The 18,188-nt window shown below is 52.2% G+C and overlaps 1 protein-coding gene across 1 annotated transcript in view; it reads right to left on the bottom strand.

Annotated features, from left to right (window-relative positions):
• STKLD1 (serine/threonine kinase like domain containing 1) overlaps nucleotides 1–13,979 on the bottom strand; it is a 32,682-nt gene extending 18,703 nt beyond the window's left edge. Inside the window, exons 1-14 of the mRNA XM_075323004.1 lie at nucleotides 13,905–13,979; nucleotides 13,720–13,806; nucleotides 13,549–13,593; nucleotides 12,612–12,686; nucleotides 12,411–12,515; nucleotides 11,737–11,807; nucleotides 10,506–10,621; nucleotides 9,311–9,423; nucleotides 9,073–9,233; nucleotides 8,775–8,905; nucleotides 7,316–7,399; nucleotides 7,065–7,181; nucleotides 5,722–5,868; nucleotides 3,693–3,821 (exon numbers count right to left, since the gene is read on the bottom strand). Of these exons, the coding sequence (XP_075179119.1) occupies nucleotides 3,693–3,821; nucleotides 5,722–5,868; nucleotides 7,065–7,181; nucleotides 7,316–7,399; nucleotides 8,775–8,905; nucleotides 9,073–9,233; nucleotides 9,311–9,423; nucleotides 10,506–10,621; nucleotides 11,737–11,807; nucleotides 12,411–12,515; nucleotides 12,612–12,686; nucleotides 13,549–13,593; nucleotides 13,720–13,806; nucleotides 13,905–13,919 (1,396 nt within the window). The 5' untranslated portion in view covers nucleotides 13,920–13,979. The remainder of the gene's footprint in view (nucleotides 1–3,692; nucleotides 3,822–5,721; nucleotides 5,869–7,064; nucleotides 7,182–7,315; nucleotides 7,400–8,774; nucleotides 8,906–9,072; nucleotides 9,234–9,310; nucleotides 9,424–10,505; nucleotides 10,622–11,736; nucleotides 11,808–12,410; nucleotides 12,516–12,611; nucleotides 12,687–13,548; nucleotides 13,594–13,719; nucleotides 13,807–13,904) is intronic.
• Nucleotides 13,980–18,188: the final 4,209 nt, after the last annotated feature.

Here is an 18,188-nt window from a genome sequence, read left to right as displayed (position 1 = left end):
GGCTGGAGCTTGGCTAGATGCAGCTGGTAGTCACGGTCTGCCTGTCGCTCCGCAGCCTCACGCTCTGCCTGGCGCTCTTCACGCGCTGCTTGCCGCTCCGCAGCCTCAGCATCACGCGCTGCCTGCCGCTCTGCCCTGCGCTCTGCCAGGAGTTCCTTGTAGCCCTTCTGGTCTCCAGCCTGGAGAAGGGCCATAGCCATTTGAAGAAGGCTATCCGAGCCTCCCAGGCTCGGTGGAATGGCACGTGGTGATCTGCGGCCCGCTGCGGAGCCTGGTGCTTCACTGTCCATTGCAGAGCGGAGGGCTGGCATCTGGCTCGTTGAGGACCCTTGGGTGAGCTGCTCCTCATCTTGTCCATAATTGCTAGGTTGTGCAATGTCCTCTGCAGAGCTGTTTTCTGGCGTCGAGCTCCTGGAGGACTCGTGGGCAACCTCCTCATTACTGTCCACAGCACCGTCCTCCCTCTCTTCGGCTCCTGCCTTAGCATTGGCCAGTTGCATAGCTCTGCTCCTGGTGCCATCAGCCATTCTTGCAGACTTTTGGTCACTGACACAGAACTGACACCTGATGCCTCCACACACCTTACAGTATCTGCACTCTGACACTCTAGTGTTGGTCTGGTCTGAAGACCCCAGCAGCCACAGCTGCTGCAGGCAGTCTTTAGTGTCTGGGAGTATGGGTCTCACACTCACACACACTATTATCTCGATCCCACCGCTATGCCACCAATATGTCACAAACCACCGGGGGGGTCACTCAGAAATCCCCCGCGCTGGCTACCAGTACGTCACAATCGGGGGGTAACAAGTGGGGGTCACCCCTCCTTTATACCTCCCGACCGACAGACAGAGCACGTGACGCGCTCTCTAGCGCCCCTCTTATAGTCAGGCCAATTATGGAATTGCCCGACAATAAGCAAGGAGGCCGCTATACTACTTATGCCGATTATTGAAGGGTCCCCAGTGAGAGTAAGGTATATATTCCCCCGACCTCCGCGGGCGGAATATATAAAATCTCCCCGAATCTCACTGGCCTCCCCACAATAATCCTTGGCACAACTCGCTGCCACCAACCGCTTCACGGTAACTATTAGCCGAACACACAGACGTGGGATTCAAGATCGAGATAACAGAACAGCCCAAGATTAATTATATAATTTAATCAGCCTAAAGCACACTAGAAACTACAATATATACAATAGGGAATCTACAGAATATACATATGTCAGAGTACAGTTACAATCAAAGCATGGGTTACAAACAGGCATACACAGTTCCAGCAGTTACCTTGTTGCGTCTGGCCACAAGGGGGCGCTGTACCCAGGTTTCTAGGATCCTTCCCACAGATGTTTCCTACACGTGCCCCCAGCGAAAAGAACACTGGAAAATGGCCGAAGTAGGGTTATCAACCTGGGCAAATCCAGGTCCCCTCCTACCTTAGTGACCTCAGAGGGAGCACTGCTCCACCCCTGGCTTGAGTTATGGACAATCCACAACATGGAATATGGGCCATAACTTTGCCTGGGAGCGTCGTAGGCGGACGCCAATGCTCTCATTGTGACAGTTATGAATTTAGCTACAGAACGAGGGGACTCATGACCTGTCTGCCAGTTCCCCATTGGCTGATATCACGCCTGGGGCATTTCCCAATGTCCTGCTCCCATAAAAAGGGTGTGCCGGCATCGTCCGCATGCGGAGACACCATTTTTATGGTTGCCATATTTATCGGAAATATGGCTTGCGAGATATGAACCATTTTTTACTGGAGTCGTTCTGTCTGGCTATTTCCATAGCCTTGCTAATGAGATACAACTCTTGTTACAGGGTGACGGCAGGGAGTCATCCTGTGTCCATTGTCCCCAAGCCACCTAATTTCCATATCACAGGACATGGCCATGGAGGTGTAAGTGGAACACTGAGAACAAGAAGGGAGGGGGCACTGCCAGGGAGTGATGAGGGATTATGACTGGAGTCATAATTCATCTTCATATCCCGGGATTTGCCTCACAGCGGTGTATACAGGATATGGGTGGACACGCTGTATATAGGTGCGGTGTATACAGGATATGGGGGGACACGCTGTATATAGGTGCGGTGTATACAGGATATGGGGGGACACGCTGTATATAGGTGCGGTGTATACAGGATATGGGGGGACACGCTGTATATAGGTGCGGTGTATACAGGATATGGGTGGACACACTGTATATAGGTGCGGTGTATACAGGATATGGGTGGACACACTGTATATAGGTGCGGTGTATACAGGAGATGGGTGGACACACTGTATATAGGTGCGGTGTATACAGGATATGGGTGGACACACTGTATATAGGTGCGGTGTATACAGGATATGGGTGGACACACTGTATATAGGTGCGGTGTATACAGGATATGGGTGGACACTGTATATAGGTGCGGTGTATACAGGAGATGGGTGGACACGCTGTATATAGGTGTGGTGTATACAGGAGATGGGTGGACACGCTGTATATAGGTGCGGTGTATACAGGATATGGGTGGACGCACTGTATATAGGTGCGGTGTATACAGGATATGGGTGGACACGCTGTATATAGGTGCGGTGTATACAGGAGATGGGTGGACACGCTGTATATAGGTGCGGTGTATACAGGAGATGGGTGGACACGCTGTATATAGGTGCGGTGTATACAGGATATGGGTGGACACGCTGTATAGAGGTGCGGTGTATACAGGATATGGGTGGACACGCTGTATAGAGGTGCGGTGTATACAGGAGATGGGTGGACACACTGTATATAGGTGCGGTGTATACAGGATATGGGTGGACACACTGTATATAGGTGCGGTGTATACAGGTGGACACACTGTATATAGGTGCGGTGTATACAGGATACGGGTGGACACACTGTATATAGGTGCGGTGTATACAGGATACGGGTGGACACACTGTATATAGGTGCGGTGTATACAGGATACGGGTGGACACACTGTATATAGGTGCGGTGTATACAGGATACGGGTGGACACACTGTATATAGGTGCGGTGTATACAGGATACGGGTGGACACACTGTATATAGGTGCGGTGTATACAGGATACGGGTGGACACGCTGTATATAGGTGCGGTGTATACAGGATATGGGTGGACACACTGTATATAGGTGCGGTGTATACAGGATATGGGTGGACACGCTGTATATAGGTGCGGTGTATACAGGATACGGGTGGACACACTGTATATAGGTGCGGTGTATACAGGATATGGGTGCACACGCTGTATATAGGTGCGGTGTATACAGGATATGGGTGCACACACTGTATATAGGTGCGGTGTATACAGGATACGGGTGGACACTGTATATAGGTGCGGTGTATACAGGATATGGGTGGACACACTGTATATAGGTGCGGTGTATACAGGATACGGGTGGACACGCTGTATATAGGTGCGGTGTATACAGGATATGGGTGGACACGCTGTATATAGGTGCGGTGTATACAGGATATGGGTGGACGCACTGTATATAGGTGCGGTGTATACAGGATATGGGTGGACACTGTATATAGGTGCGGTGTATACAGGAGATGGGTGGACACACTGTATATAGGTGCAGTGTATACAGGATATGGGTGGACACACTGTATATAGGTGCGGTGTATACAGGATATGGGTGGACACGCTGTATATAGGTATTTCTGGGTCAGTACCGGTCATAGCCAGGGAGCAGATCAGGGCACAGCAGGACTGACACAGGGCTCTGTCCTCCAGAGAGGTCTCCATGATGGTCACTAGATCGGAGAGGACCCCCGTCCTCCTCAGCGCCTCCGCTGCCGGCTCTACAAGAGGGGATCAGACAGAAAAAACAAAAATCATCACATGACGACAGATGAAAAGCGGAACCACGACCGGACCTGATGGAGCAGTAAAGTTTACACGTCTACAATTTGCTTCACCCCGCAGTGTGCAGGGAAGCGGATGTACACAAATGTCAGCCCTATGTAATCGGGATTAGCTACGGGGAATTAACAGGGAGCGGCAGCCGGATTTTCTGTAACAGATATTTTTTGATGTAATGTGAAACGGAGGCAGAAACTGGATACAGACTGTGTAGCACTGCAGGCAGCGAAGCCATCCGGACTATTGTAGGTGGGACGCCGGGGTCTGATCCTGCACCGACTCCAGCCGTTATGTCACACTGAATAGTGAGGAGACTGCAACGAGGCTTTACACCGCTCCATACGACGCTCAGCATTGAGCTTGGTGATGTATGGCTCAGCATTGTGCTCGGTGACGTACGGCTCGGCATTGTGCTTGGTGATGTATGGCTCGGCATTGTGCTTGTTGATGTACGGCTCGGCATTGTGCTCGGTGATGTACGGCTCGGCATTGTGCTTGTTGATGTACGGCTCGGCATTGTGCTCGGTGATGTACGGCTCGGCATTGTGCTTGTTGATGTACGGCTCGGCATTGTGCTTGTTGATGTACGGCTCGGCATTGTGCTTGTTGATGTACGGCTCGGCATTGTGCTTGGTGATGTACGGCTCGGCATTGTGCTTGGTGATGTATGGCTCGGCATTGTGCTTGTTGATGTACGGCTCAGCATTGTGCTTGGTGATGTACGGCTCGGCATTGTGCTTGTTGATGTACGGCTCAGCATTGTGCTTGGTGATGTACGGCTCGGCATTGTGCTCGGTGATGTACGGCTCGGCATTGTGCTTGTTGATGTACGGCTCAGCATTGTGCTCGGTGATGTACGGCTCGGCATTGTGCTTGTTGATGTACGGCTCAGCATTGTGCTTGGTGATGTACGGCTCGGCATTGTGCTTGGTGATGTACGGCTCGGCATTGTGCTTGGTGATGTACGGCTCGGCATTGTGCTTGGTGATGTACGGCTCGGCATTGTGCTTGGTGATGTACGGCTCGGCATTGTGCTTGGTGATGTACGGCTCAGCATTGTGCTCGGTGATGTACGGCTCGGCATTGTGCTTGTTGATGTACGGCTCAGCATTGTGCTTGGTGATGTACGGCTCGGCATTGTGCTTGGTGATGTACGGCTCGGCATTGTGCTTGGTGATGTACGGCTCGGCATTGTGCTTGGTGATGTACGGCTCGGCATTGTGCTTGGTGATGTACGGCTCGGCATTGTGCTTGGTGATGTATGGCTCGGCATTGTGCTTGGTGATGTACGGCTCGGCATTGTGCTTGGTGATGTACGGCTCGGCATTGTGCTTGGTGATGTACGGCTCGGCATTGTGCTTGGTGATGTACGGCTGTAGCTGCTCGGCCATGAAGCCCCCGGTGGGCGCAGTGTTTGTGCTGATGTTACCAGAGGAGGTCTGGACTCTGCAGTTATGGGGTCAGCAGAATGGTGGGGATTTTTCTGCTCCTCAGCACTCGGCCCCCCGCTCTGTAACATTACGGGGTCTCCACTTTGTGGCTGAGTTGCTGCGGTTCCTTCCACTTAATAATATCAGTCACAGGTGATGGGGAAGATTCATAGGAACGGACGTGTTTCCCCGGTGGCTCCTATTACAGGACGCACTGATATCAGTGAGCTCCGCACCACCAGCCGCTCTGTCACATGTTAGTAAAGGCAGACGGCATGGAGGGGGCAGTAGGATATACACTGAGGGGCAGGAGCCAGATGTTATTCATATGGGGGCGATGGTGCCAGATATTATACACATGGGGGTACTGGGGTTGAGTAAAGAAACTTAAGATAGATAGAGGACCTACCGCCAACCGAAATCATCATCATCACGCTGCAGACGGCGGATATCAGTTCAGCGTTCTGTGGATAACGCCTCGCTGCTTCCACAAGATCACTGACCAGATCATCCGTGGACAAGATCTCCTCGGGAATGGGATCTTCTTGCTCCAGTGCTAAAAAGACAGAAGTTACCCCCTGGGTCAGACCTTCATCTTCACTCCTCCTCTCACTTTACATTTACAGAACCCTCAGTTTGTGTTTGCATTATGCTTGGAGCCCATCTTTGGCACACAGGGCTTCCGCATATCCCATAGGTATCCATGGGGCTCCATTCAGTGATGATAATCTCTGCGGTATATGATGGTGCTATATACACAATCTAATATATAAAGCTGAGTGTGTATGTATGTATAATATATATATATATATATATATATATATATATATATATATATATATATATATATATATATATATATATATATATATATATATATATATATATATATATTTGTGTGCGTCCGCTAAAGGAGTCCGCACTGTCGCATTTACAATCACAAAATTTTGCACAGACGCCTCATGTGACCCAGGGAACTTCATAGACTGTTTTCACGGGAAAATTTAAACCCGCGCTTTACAGTTACTCTCCAAAAAACCTGCTTACATTAAAGTCAATGGAGCTGGCAGCCACAGGTCATTAATAGGAGCTGTGATTGGTTGCTATAGGAACAAAATAAATTGTTCATATAAGAAGCTTATGTGTGAGGTAATAAGAGGTCGGTGGGGAGACACAGAAAAAGACAGAAAGAGACAGATGAGGAAAGAGACAGAGAAGTAAAAAACAGGGAAAGAGACAGACAGACAGGGAAAGAGACAAGGAAAGAGACAGACAGGGAAAGAGACAGAGACAAGGAAAGAGACAAGGAAAGAGACAGAGACAAGGAAAGAGGACAGGGAAAAAGAGACAGACAGACGGGGAAAGAGACAAGGAAAGAGACAGACAGGGAAAGAGACAGAGACAAGGAAAGAGACAGGGAAAGAGACAGACCTGGAATGAGACAAGGAAAGAGACAGGGAAAAAGAGACAGAGACAGACGGGGAAAGAGACAAGGAAAGAGACAAAGACAAGTAAAGAGACAGGGTAAGAGACAGACGTGAAAACAGACCTGGAAGAAAACAGAGAGAGACAGACAGAGACGGGGATAGAGACAGTTACTATCCCGGGCAACGCCGGGTATTACAGCTTGTGTATAATAATTCACCCAAACCAAACGCGTGTTCTTTAGTCCACTGACTCGGTGCTTCCTTACTTTGGTCCAGCACAGATTTTAGGCCTCTGTCTATGACTGAGTGAACCCGATCCCCTTACCTTGTGATATAAGCCTCTGCAGCACTCGGCAGCCCTCCCCTTGCACTGCAGAGGAGTCTCGGTGCGTCCTCATAGCCACTGATACAAGATGGATTGTGTCCCCTACGTCCAAAACTCCTGCAAAAGTGAGATCAGCAATCACAGATCTACAGGGATCGCTCTTGATATAGTATAGATCTGGGGTCTCGGCTGCTGCCGATCACTTTGATTTCAGATCCCCCTCTCTACTTAATGAAGACCCCAAAATTTACCATCTCTCTCTGAATCACAATTAGCCAGGTGCTTTAGTGCCGATAGCTGCGCCTCCTCATAGCCGGGGAACCTCCGCATGAGCCCTGGAAGAAAAACACAACGGTATAGGGAAGGGAGACAAAGACCTAAATTAAAGGAGGACAGATAAAAGGAGTTGGGGCTCCCAAAAATAATTTGTTCCTACCACTGAGACCCCCAAGAATCGCCAGTAATCTGTGGGTGAACGGTTTAATTCCTCTGCAGCGCCTCCGCAGGGGAAGCAAAGCATTACATGGTGGCCGGTCCTCCAGAGAGGGCTACTCTTCATACTTAAACCACCGAATTATTCGTTTTATAAGACGCACCCCAAATTTAGAGAGCAAAAAATATATGGGGTCCACCTTATAATTCGGTGGTGTCTTATCGGAGGGGATGGTGGCAGCGGTGTTGGAGCAGGGGGTCACAGAAGGCAGAGGTGGTGCTGGAGCACGGCGATGCTGCGGGCGGTGCTGGAGCACGGCGATGCTGCGGGCGGTGCTGGAGCACGGCGATGCTGCGGGCGGTGCTGGAGCACGGCGATGCTGCGGGCGGTGCTGGAGCACGGCGATGCTGCGGGCGGTGCTGGAGCACGGCGGTGCTGCGGGCGGTGCTGGAGCACGGCTGGAGCACGGCGATGCTGCGGGCGGTGCTGGGGCACGGCGATGCTGCGGGCGGTGCTGGGGCACGGCGATGCTGCGGGCGGTGCTGGGGCACGGCGATGCTGCGGGCGGTGCTGGGGCACGGCGATGCTGCGGGCGGTGCTGGGGCACGGCGATGCTGCGGGCGGTGCTGGGGCACGGCGATGCTGCGGGCGGTGCTGGGGCACGGCGATGCTGCGGGCGGTGCTGGAGCACGGCGATGCTGCGGGCGGTGCTGGAGCACGGCGATGCTGCAGACGCTGAGAGGCTGGAGGAACTTCCAGAAACTGTCGGCGGTGCAGGCTTCAAAGAAATGGCGCCCGGAGTCGACGCGTGCGCAGATTGAGCTATCGGCTCAATGACAAGCTGAGATCATATCTGCGCACGCGCCACCTCTGAGCGCCATTTTCCTTAGTCCGCTGCTGGGAGATCAATGGGCTGGAGGCGGTGCATGGACAGATGAGCCGAGAGCTCCCTCTGCGCACGCACCGACTGCGGGCGCCATTATTTGAAGCCCGCACCGCCAACATTTCAGGATGGCCCCTGCCTCACAGCCCAACACGTAGCATCGCCTCTGCCTCCTGTGACCCCGCTCCACCACCCCCCAGTAAGCTATATTCAGCTTATAAGACGCACCCCGCATTTTCCTCCCAAATTTTTAGCAGGAAAAGTGCGTCTTATAATCCGAAAAATACAGTATATGCGCAGACGCCCCTTCACGGGTGCAGCTCATGCGGATGTGGCCGGCCCTTGACTTCCCCCTTAAAAATATATGACAATGTCATTTCTGTATCCTTCTTACCCATTACTTTTTCCATGCTGCAATCTTTAAACTCGTCTAGAACCCCAGGGGGCAGAGTCTTCTTCACCCCCGACAGGGAAGAATCCACCAACGCCAAGCACTTCATGACATAAGGCTCAAGCAGCAAATCTCTATGGAGAAAAAGAAATAGACCCACATGTTAAAGAAGCGCTCCGAGCAAAATGGGCAGTGTTGTGCCGAGCGCAGGATCTAAGGAGGCAAACGTTAAGAAGAGAAGCCATGTGCCATGTTTCCCCCCTGAGACCATTATATATATGTATTTTATCAGGGTCCTCACTTTGCGCAGGGTCTCTCCTCGGGATGAGCTTTTAGCATTTTTGGCAGCAGCCGGCACAACGCCTCTGAGTAACCAACTTCGCACTTGATTTCCTCCAGATTTCGATGCAAACACAATGGGTCCGTCTTGATCATCTCCAGGAGCTTAGAGGCCTCAGCGTCCTACAAAGGGTTAAAAATCATCAAATCCTATTCTGATGGATACGTAGGACCGGAGGCGGAGATCCAGCATCACTCACCGTCTTCACGGCCGTCGTCATCACATCCAGTAAAATACATCCCAGAGACCAGATGTCGGACTTGTCCGTATACAGGAGCCCTAGTGATTCCGGAGACATGTATATTTTCTGCTCTGTGGGGTCAGATACGGATATATTATCTATGGAGGACGTACAGAGCACAAACTATTGTCTAATATGGCCTCATTATCGCTTACTGAACATTGTATACCGCAATCAGGAAGGCAGAGACAGTAATAAACCAGCTCTGCCTTTTCTTTATAGATCGGTGATGTCCATGCAACTGCTGACCAGGTGTTTTATATTGATCTCGCAGGATCATAGACGGACCACCTGGACACTTTAGGACCAGATTTACACATCCGTGTGTCACGATCTGGACTGGTCGTAGGTCGCGAATCAAGCTTGACAACTTCATATATGCCTATGAGGCTGGTCAGTTCGGCTCGACAGACCCATGGCCAGTCCATGCATTACAGATGGGTGTCTGCAGAGACGCCGACTTACCCACCGCCCTGGCCGGGTCACATCCTCCCCTCACTTTCCCGGACATCCATGGGTGCTGCTGCCTCCTTCTCCTCCCGGGCCCTGTGCATGCCGCACAGGGTTCCCGGGAGTGCACCTAAGGCGCGCGCACAGACCAACCCTCCTCTTAAAGGGCCGCCATGCTATTTCCGGGAAATTATGTATTTAAGGCACCCACCCATTAGGGTAGGTGCCTGCGCAACACCTCTAGTTAGTCAATCAGTGTTCCAGTCTGCTACCTAGCTAGTTGTCAGGTCCTGAGCGCCTGTCTTGTTATCCCTGTGTCCGTCTTCAGTACCTGCCTTCCCATACCTGTCTATCCCTGCTGTGCCCACCATTACTGTCCAGCCTGCCTCAGCCTGTACCCATCTATACCTGAGTCCGTCACCTGCCCAGGGGACGTCAGCTGCCACCGTCCCGGTCACCACCCTGAGAGTGGTACCTGGTGTCCACCTCGTGATGTGCGCTTAGTTAAGCCCCTCCCACTAAAGGGTAAGCCCGGCCCCCCCCTGTGGTCCAGTGGGTCCACTAATCCCGCTCACTGCCTCTACACCGGCCGTGAGCGTTACATCGGGGACACATAGATGTGTGGATGTAACCCAAGACGTTCCAGTGTCTACAAGTAGTTACAAGGGGTGTGACGGCAGCCATGTTTTAGAAGCCCCTTTACCGGGATCCACTCTTATTTTCATCTTCATTTCATCTGTCGCGAACGTCTGAGGAAGAAAGTCGCTTATGACGAAGAAATCTTCCTCCTTTATGAGGATGTTACTCGGCTTGAGGTTTCTAGGAAGGAAGAGATCACATTAAGTAATGTAAGGTAAAACCAGCAAGATGGCGAAACTAACCCTGCAAAGAAATACACTGATGGGGTCAAGATCCGAGGTAATTGAAGAGGTTGCCCTCATGGACAGGCGGGGGTCCACCAATGCAAGACCGGCAAATCGAGAGGCAGAGACCCCCAAGGAGGACTAAGCAACAAGGGGCAAATCGAGGGGAAGAGGCCCCCAAGGAGGACTAAGCAACAAGGGGCAAATTGAGGGGAAGAGACCCCCAAGGAGGACTAAGCAACAAGGTGCAAATTGAGGGGAAGAGACCCAAGGAGGACTAAGCAAGACCGGCAAATTAAGGGGCAGAGACCCCCATGAACGACTAAGCAAGACTGGCAAATCGAAGGTCAGAGACCAACAATGAGGACTAAACAAGACCAGCAAATCAAGGGACAAAGACCCCCATGAAGGACTAAGCAAAACCGGCAAATCGAGGGGCAGAGACCCCTATGGAGGACAAAGCAAGACCAGCAAATCGAGGGGCAGAGACCCCCAAGGAGAACTGAGCAGGACCAGCAAATCGAGGGGCAGAGACTCCCATGGAGGACGAAGCAAGACCGGAAAATTGAGGGGCAGAGACCCCAATGGAGGACTATGCAAGACTGGCAAATCGAGGGGCAGAGACCCCCAAGGAGAACTGAGCAGGACCGGCAAATTGAGGGGCAGAAACCCCCAAGGAGAACTGAGCCAGACCAAAAAAATTGAGGGGCAGAGACCCCCCCCCATGAAGGAAAAAGCAAGACCAGAAAATCAAGGGGCAGAGACCCCCCAAGGAGGACTGAGCAAGACTGGCAAATTGAGGGGCAGAGACCCCCATGGAGGACTGAGGTTGTAGACATGAGGGATGTTCCAGTAAAACTTTTACATATCATTTCACTCTTGTAAGGGGCAGGATGTCAGTTGTGTTTCCATTCACTGACAGCAATAAGAGGTTCTACAAATAGTGGAAAAGTGACACATACACAGCTGTAGAGTATGCAGTGAATAAGCTTTATTTACCAAAAAATCCCTTTAATGGTGCATGAAATCAGTGTGACGGGTGGAGACGACCCCTCGGGACTCAGGACGTACCTGTGCGGGCAGCGCCGATGGTGAACATAGATTAAAGCATCGATGGTCTGACCGAGAAACCTCTGAATAGTCTGTAGGGAAGGAAGAAAAACAGGGCAAATGATATTATCACAGAGGACTACAACTCCCAGCAGGTCATGGTCACTGATATATATAAAAAAAAAAAAAAATCTGATCTGGCAATAAGAGGACGTCACCAGTTATTCTCAATCATTGGAGCTTTAGGGCGGTGGAGGATACAAGTGGTGTGTTTGCTCCGGAGATGAAAAGTCTGGCAGGTGGGGGGTGTATTATGCGGCCTCAGGAGCTGCGCCCGCTCTTCAATTGCTGCTGTTTAAGCACTAAGAGGCCCCTGACAACAGGTCCTGCTGACAATCCCATAGGGCGACCCTGTCTACGGTGGAGATAAACCAATTCAATGGCTGACAGCTTTGTGCCGAATGCTGTCCCTGACGTCCTCCGCACACATGCACGCTCGGTTAGGTGAGTGTGCATGTGATCTCTGATGAGACCTCTAGCGGTAGCTTATCTTCCTTGAAAACAGAAGGATTGGACATATTGTTCCAAACAGCCCGATCCTACTTTTTCTTAAGATGGACATATACATTACGGTCATCAGCGGTTTCGACAGTCATTAATGTATAGGGCCTCCTTTATTTTATTTCTCCCTTCACCTTTTCCTTTATGATCTTCCCCTGTCGTCTGGATTCTTGAATCTTTTGCTCCAGGTTCCCCCGTTCGTAGTAATCCATCACCAGGCAAAACAATAGGGAGGAGACCTAAAACGAGGAGAATAATAATAATAATAATAATCAGTCAGGTACAGCAATGGATGGCGTCATAATCATACACCATAGTGAGCATATAATACTGACCTGAGGATCCCAGGTCATGAAGAACTCCCTATAGGAGCACACATGGCGGTGCTGAAGCTCCAGCAATGACCGGGCCTGTACAAAGCGGGGAGAAAACAGAACATTAGCATCATGTACATCCTCCACAATGGTGGCCGGTATTTCAAATCGCTTGGCCAGCTGTTTTTTTTTTTTTGTTAAAAAAAAAAGATGATGTGGGGTCCCCCCCCCCCCCCACTTTTCATATCCAGCACAGGAACAGGCTGCAACCCCCAGCTGTTTGCTGTACCTTGGCTGGTTATGAAATAGAGGGTTTCCCACTCCTTTTTTTGTTTTTTATTATATATATTATGATTTATTTTAATAAAAAGAAAAAAAAAGGACGTGCCCCCCCCCCCCCCCCATTTTTCATATCCAGCACAGGAGCGGCTGCAGGATGCAGCCCCCAGCTGTTTGCTGTACCTTGGCTGGTTATAAAATAGAGGGGTTCCCACTCCTTTTTTTGTCGTGGGGCCCCCCATTTTTCTAAAACCAGCCAAGGCAGAGCAGACAACTGGGGGCTGATATTATTAGGGTGGGAAGGGCCATGGTTATTTGGCCCTTTCCAGCCAACAATAGCGGTCACACACCCTCCTAACAGGAGCGGGTCGGCTGCATGTATTTCTAAGCAACTGCACGCTCGTGTCTGGAGAGCGTCAGGCTGTGGCAGGGGATGCGATGTGAGACTCGTAAGAGTCTCTCTCAAGTGTGACTCTGGCCTTAGTCGCAGCCACAGGGTGTCAGAATGAACTCAGGTGAACCCCTGACGTCATAGCCGCGCGCCCCGCACTACCGCGGGTAGTCACGGATTCACCAGAGTTCATTCTGACACCCTGGAGGCGGCCACGTGACATGAAGGGGCCAACGACGCAGCGTGACATGGTGTGTAATGATTGGTGCACTGCGGCGGGCAATGTACCTCCGCCACGGCCAGATTTCCTTCCCGCTCGTCCAGACACTCCACCTGTAAGATACAGAACCAATCATTTAAAGGGATAGTCACACAAATATCAATACTAATCAGTGTTGTGGGGTATTCGCCCACATTTCCATGGAGTCATGTAAGATTTCACATTTATCACCCTTTTACCTTCTTAACAGCAAATTTCCTTCCTCCTTCAAGCTCCTCCACAAGACAGGTCACCCCAAAAGCCCCTGCACCCCATTCTTCCAAAACCTTCAAAAGACAGAGTGCACAATATTCAGGAAAGAGGGACCAGGCCTTACCTCACAGCAGCAGCTGACACAAATAACGATGGAAACGCGTTCTCTTACCTTGTATTTATTCATTCTGCGACTTAGTTTGAGCCGCAGCGGCTTCCGTCAAGCACCTCAGCGTCCGACTGTTACCATGGAAACTGCCATGGGCGCTAAAAGGCTGGGAAATCCTAAAGCCACACCCCTCTAATGCTGATTGGACAGACAAAAACGCTATAGCTGTTTAAAGCCACACCCCCTCTAGTGCTGATTGGACGGCGCAGTATTACCATGCTGGACAATGCCAAAGTGAAAGATGAGAGCCCGCATGCGCGTTGAAGGGAATTCCGTTCTGTACGCATGCGCGTTGAAAGGAATTAAGTTCTGCACGCATGCGCACTAATTATAAGGTCGAGAAAGTGAAATCTACAGCAATGGAGAAGTTTGAGGGTGTGTAATCTGTGTACAGTGATCGTCTGCAGCGCTGACATGGAGGGACACCTCTCACTGATTGCTACACTCACAGCTGTGTGTGGTGGAGCAGGAGAGATAATGGAGCTGATGTGTCATGGAGACATCATGTGCTTTTTTTTTTTGGGGGGGGGGGGGGGGGGTAAAGCATTTTATAGGAAGATACCATGTAAGAAAATGGCCATGGGTAGGGGGGGGCTTCATGGGTTTGAAGCCTCAAATGTGGTGTTTGTGGCCAAAATCCTAGGGAGAGAACATAAGTCCTGCACCCCCCACCACTAATACACAGAGCCTGTGAGTCCTGCATCCCCCACCACTAATACACAGAGCCTGTGAGTCCTGCACCCCCCACCACTAATACACAGAGCCTGTGAGTCCTGCACCCCCCACCACTAATACACAGAGCCTGTGAGTCCTGCATCCCCCACCACTAATACACAGAGCCTGTGAGTCCTGCATCCCCACCACTACTACACAGAGCCTATGAGTCCTGCATCCCCACCACTAATACACAGAGCCTGTGAGTCCTGCATCCCCACCACTAATACACAGAGCCTGTGAGTCCTGCATCCCCCACCACTAATACACAGAGCCTGTGAGTCCTGCATCCCCACCACTAATACACAGAGCCTGAGAGTCCTGCACCCCCCACCACTAATACAGTGCCTGTGAGTTCTGCACCCCCCACCACTAATACACAGTGCCTGTGAGTTCTGCATCCCCCACCACTAATACACAGTGCCTGTGAGTCCTGCACCCCCCACCACTAATACACAGTGCCTGTGAGTTCTGCATCCCCACCACTAATACACAGTGCCTGTGAGTTCTGCATCCCCCACTACTACTACACAGAGCCTGTGAGTCCTGCATCCCCACCACTACTACACAGCTTGTGAGTCCTGCACCCCCCACCACTACTACACAGAGCCTGTGAGTCCTGCATCCCCCGCCCTCTTATACACAGAGCCTGTGAGTCCTGTGGTACTGCCCCTGTATCTACCCCTCTCCTGCGGTACTGCCCCTGTATATACCCCTCTTCTGCTGTAGCGCCCCTGTATCTACCCCTCTCCTGTGGTACTGTCCCTGTATCTACCCCTCTCCAGCAGTGGTAACGCCACTGTATCTACCCCTCTCCAGCAGTGGTACTGCCCCTGTATCTACCCCTCTCCAGCAGTGGTACTGTCCCTGTATCTACCCCTCTCCAGCAGTGGTAACGCCACTGTATCTACCCCTCTCCAGCAGTGGTACTGTCCCTGTATCTACCCCTTTCCTGTGGTACTGTCCCTGTATCTACCCCTCTCCAGCAGTGGTACTGCCCCTGTATCTACCCCTCTCCAGCAGTGGTACTGTCCCTGTATCTACCCCTCTCCAGCAGTGGTGCTGTCCCTGTATCTACCCCTCTCCAGCAGTGGTACTGCCCCTGTATCTACCCCTCTCCAGCAGTGGTACTGTCCCTGTATCTACCCCTCTCCAGCAGTGGTGCTGTCCCTGTATCTACCCCTCTCCAGCAGTGGTACTGCCCCTGTATCTACCCCTCTCCAGCAGTGGTGCTGTCCCTGTATCTACCCCTCTCCAGCAGTGGTACTGCCCCTGTATCTACCCCTCTCCAGCAGTGGTACTGTCCCTGTATCTACCCCTCTCCAGCAGTGGTACTGTCCCTGTATCTACCCCTCTCCAGCAGTGGTGCAGTCCCTGTATCTATCCCTCTCCAGCAGTGGTACTGTCCCTGTATCTACCCCTCTCCAGCAGTGGTACTGTCCCTGTATCTACCCCTCTCCAGCAGTGGTACTGCCCCTGTATCTACCCCTCTCCAGCAGTGGTACTGTCCCTGTATCTACCCCTCTCCAGCAGTGGTACTGTCCCTGTATCTACCCCTCTCCAGCAGTGGTACTGCCCCTGTATCTACCCCTTTCCTGTGATACTGTCCCTGTATCTACCCCTCTCCAGCAGTGGTACTGTCCCTGTATCTACCCCTCTCCAGCAGTGGTACTGTCCCTGTATCTACCCCTCTCCAGCAGTGGTACTGCCCTGTATCTACCCCTCTCCAGCAGTGGTACTGTCCCTGTATCTACCCCTCTCCAGCAGTGGTGCTGTCCCTGTATCTATCCCTCTCCAGCAGTGGTACTGTCCCTGTATCTACCCCTCTCCAGCAGTGGTACTGCCCCTGTATCTACCCCTCTCCAGCAGTGATACTGCCCCTGTATCTACCCCTCTCCAGCAGTGGTAGCGCCCCTGTATCTACCCCTTTCCTGTGGTACTGCCCCTGTATCTACCCCTCTCCAGCAGTGGTACTGTCCCTGTATCTACCCCTCTCCAGCAGTGGTACTGTCCCTGTATCTACCCCTCTCCAGCAGTGGTACTGTCCCTGTATCTACCCCTCTCCAGCAGTGGTAGAGCCCCTGTATCTACCCCTCTCCAGCAGTGGTCAGAGCCCCTGTATCTACCCCTCTCCAGCAGTGGTACTGCCCCTGTATCTACCCCTCTCCAGCAGTGGTACTGCCCCTGTATCTACCCCTCTCCAGCAGTGGTAGCGCCCCTGTATCTACCCCTCTCCAGCAGTGGTACTGCCCCTGTATCTACCCCTCTCCAGCAGTGTAGAGCCCCTGTATCTACCCCTCTCCAGCAGTGGTAGAGCCCCTGTATCTACCCCTCTCCAGCAGTGGTACTGTCCCTGTATCTACCCCTCTCCTGTGGTACTGTCCCTGATCTACCCCTCTCCAGCAGTGGTAGCGCCCCTGTATCTACCCCTCTCCAGCAGTGGTACTGTCCCTGTATCTACCCCTCTCCAGCAGTGGTAGAGCCCCTGTATCTACCCCTCTCCAGCAGTGGTACTGTCCCTGTATCTACCCCTCTCCAGCAGTGGTACTGTCCCTGTATCTACCCCTCTCCAGCAGTGTACTGCCCCTGTATCTACCCCTCTCCAGCAGTGGTAGCGCCCCTGTATCTACCCCTTTCTGTGGTACTGCCCCTGTATCTACCCCTCTCCAGCAGTGGTAGCGCCCCTGTATCTACCCCTTTCCTGTGGTACTGCCCCTGTATCTACCCCTCTCCAGCAGTGGTACTGCCCCTGTATCTACCCCTCTCCAGCAGTGGTACTGCCCCTGTATCTACCCCTCTCCAGCAGTGGTAGTGCCCCTGTATCTACCCCTCTCCAGCAGTGGTACTGCCCCTGTATCTACCCCTCTCCAGCAGTGGTAGAGCCCCTGTATCTACCCCTCTCCAGCAGTGGTACTGCCCCTGTATCTACCCCTCTCCAGCAGTGGTACTGCCCCTGTATCTACCCCTCTCCAGCAGTGGTACTGCCCCTGTATCTACCCCTCTCCAGCAGTGGTAGTGCCCCTGTATCTACCCCTCTCCAGCAGTGGTACTGCCCCTGTATCTACCCCTCTCCAGCAGTGGTAGAGCCCCTGTATCTACCCCTCTCCAGCAGTGGTACTGCCCCTGTATCTACCCCTCTCCAGCAGTGGTAGCGCCCCTGTATCTACCCCTTTCCTGTGGTACTGCCCCTGTATCTACCCCTCTCCAGCAGTGTAGCGCCCCTGTATCTACCCCTTTCCTGTGGTACTGCCCCTGTATCTACCCCTCTCCAGCAGTGGTACTGCCCCTGTATCTACCCCTCTCCAGCAGTGGTACTGCCCCTGTATCTACCCCTCTCCAGCAGTGGTAGTGCCCCTGTATCTACCCCTCTCCAGCAGTGGTACTGCCCCTGTATCTACCCCTCTCCAGCAGTGGTAGAGCCCCTGTATCTACCCCTCTCCAGCAGTGGTACTGCCCCTGTATCTACCCCTCTCCAGCAGTGGTACTGCCCCTGTATCTACCCCTCTCCAGCAGTGGTACTGCCCCTGTATCTACCCCTCTCCAGCAGTGGTCCTCTCCAGCAGTGGTACTGCC

The sequence above is a fragment of the Anomaloglossus baeobatrachus genome, chromosome 9 (genome assembly GCF_048569485.1).
Source record: "Anomaloglossus baeobatrachus isolate aAnoBae1 chromosome 9, aAnoBae1.hap1, whole genome shotgun sequence".
In the NCBI taxonomy this organism is placed as follows: Eukaryota; Metazoa; Chordata; class Amphibia; order Anura; family Aromobatidae; genus Anomaloglossus; species Anomaloglossus baeobatrachus.
Note: the sequence above shows the minus strand (reverse complement) of the source record. Positions and strands in the feature narration are given on the sequence as shown.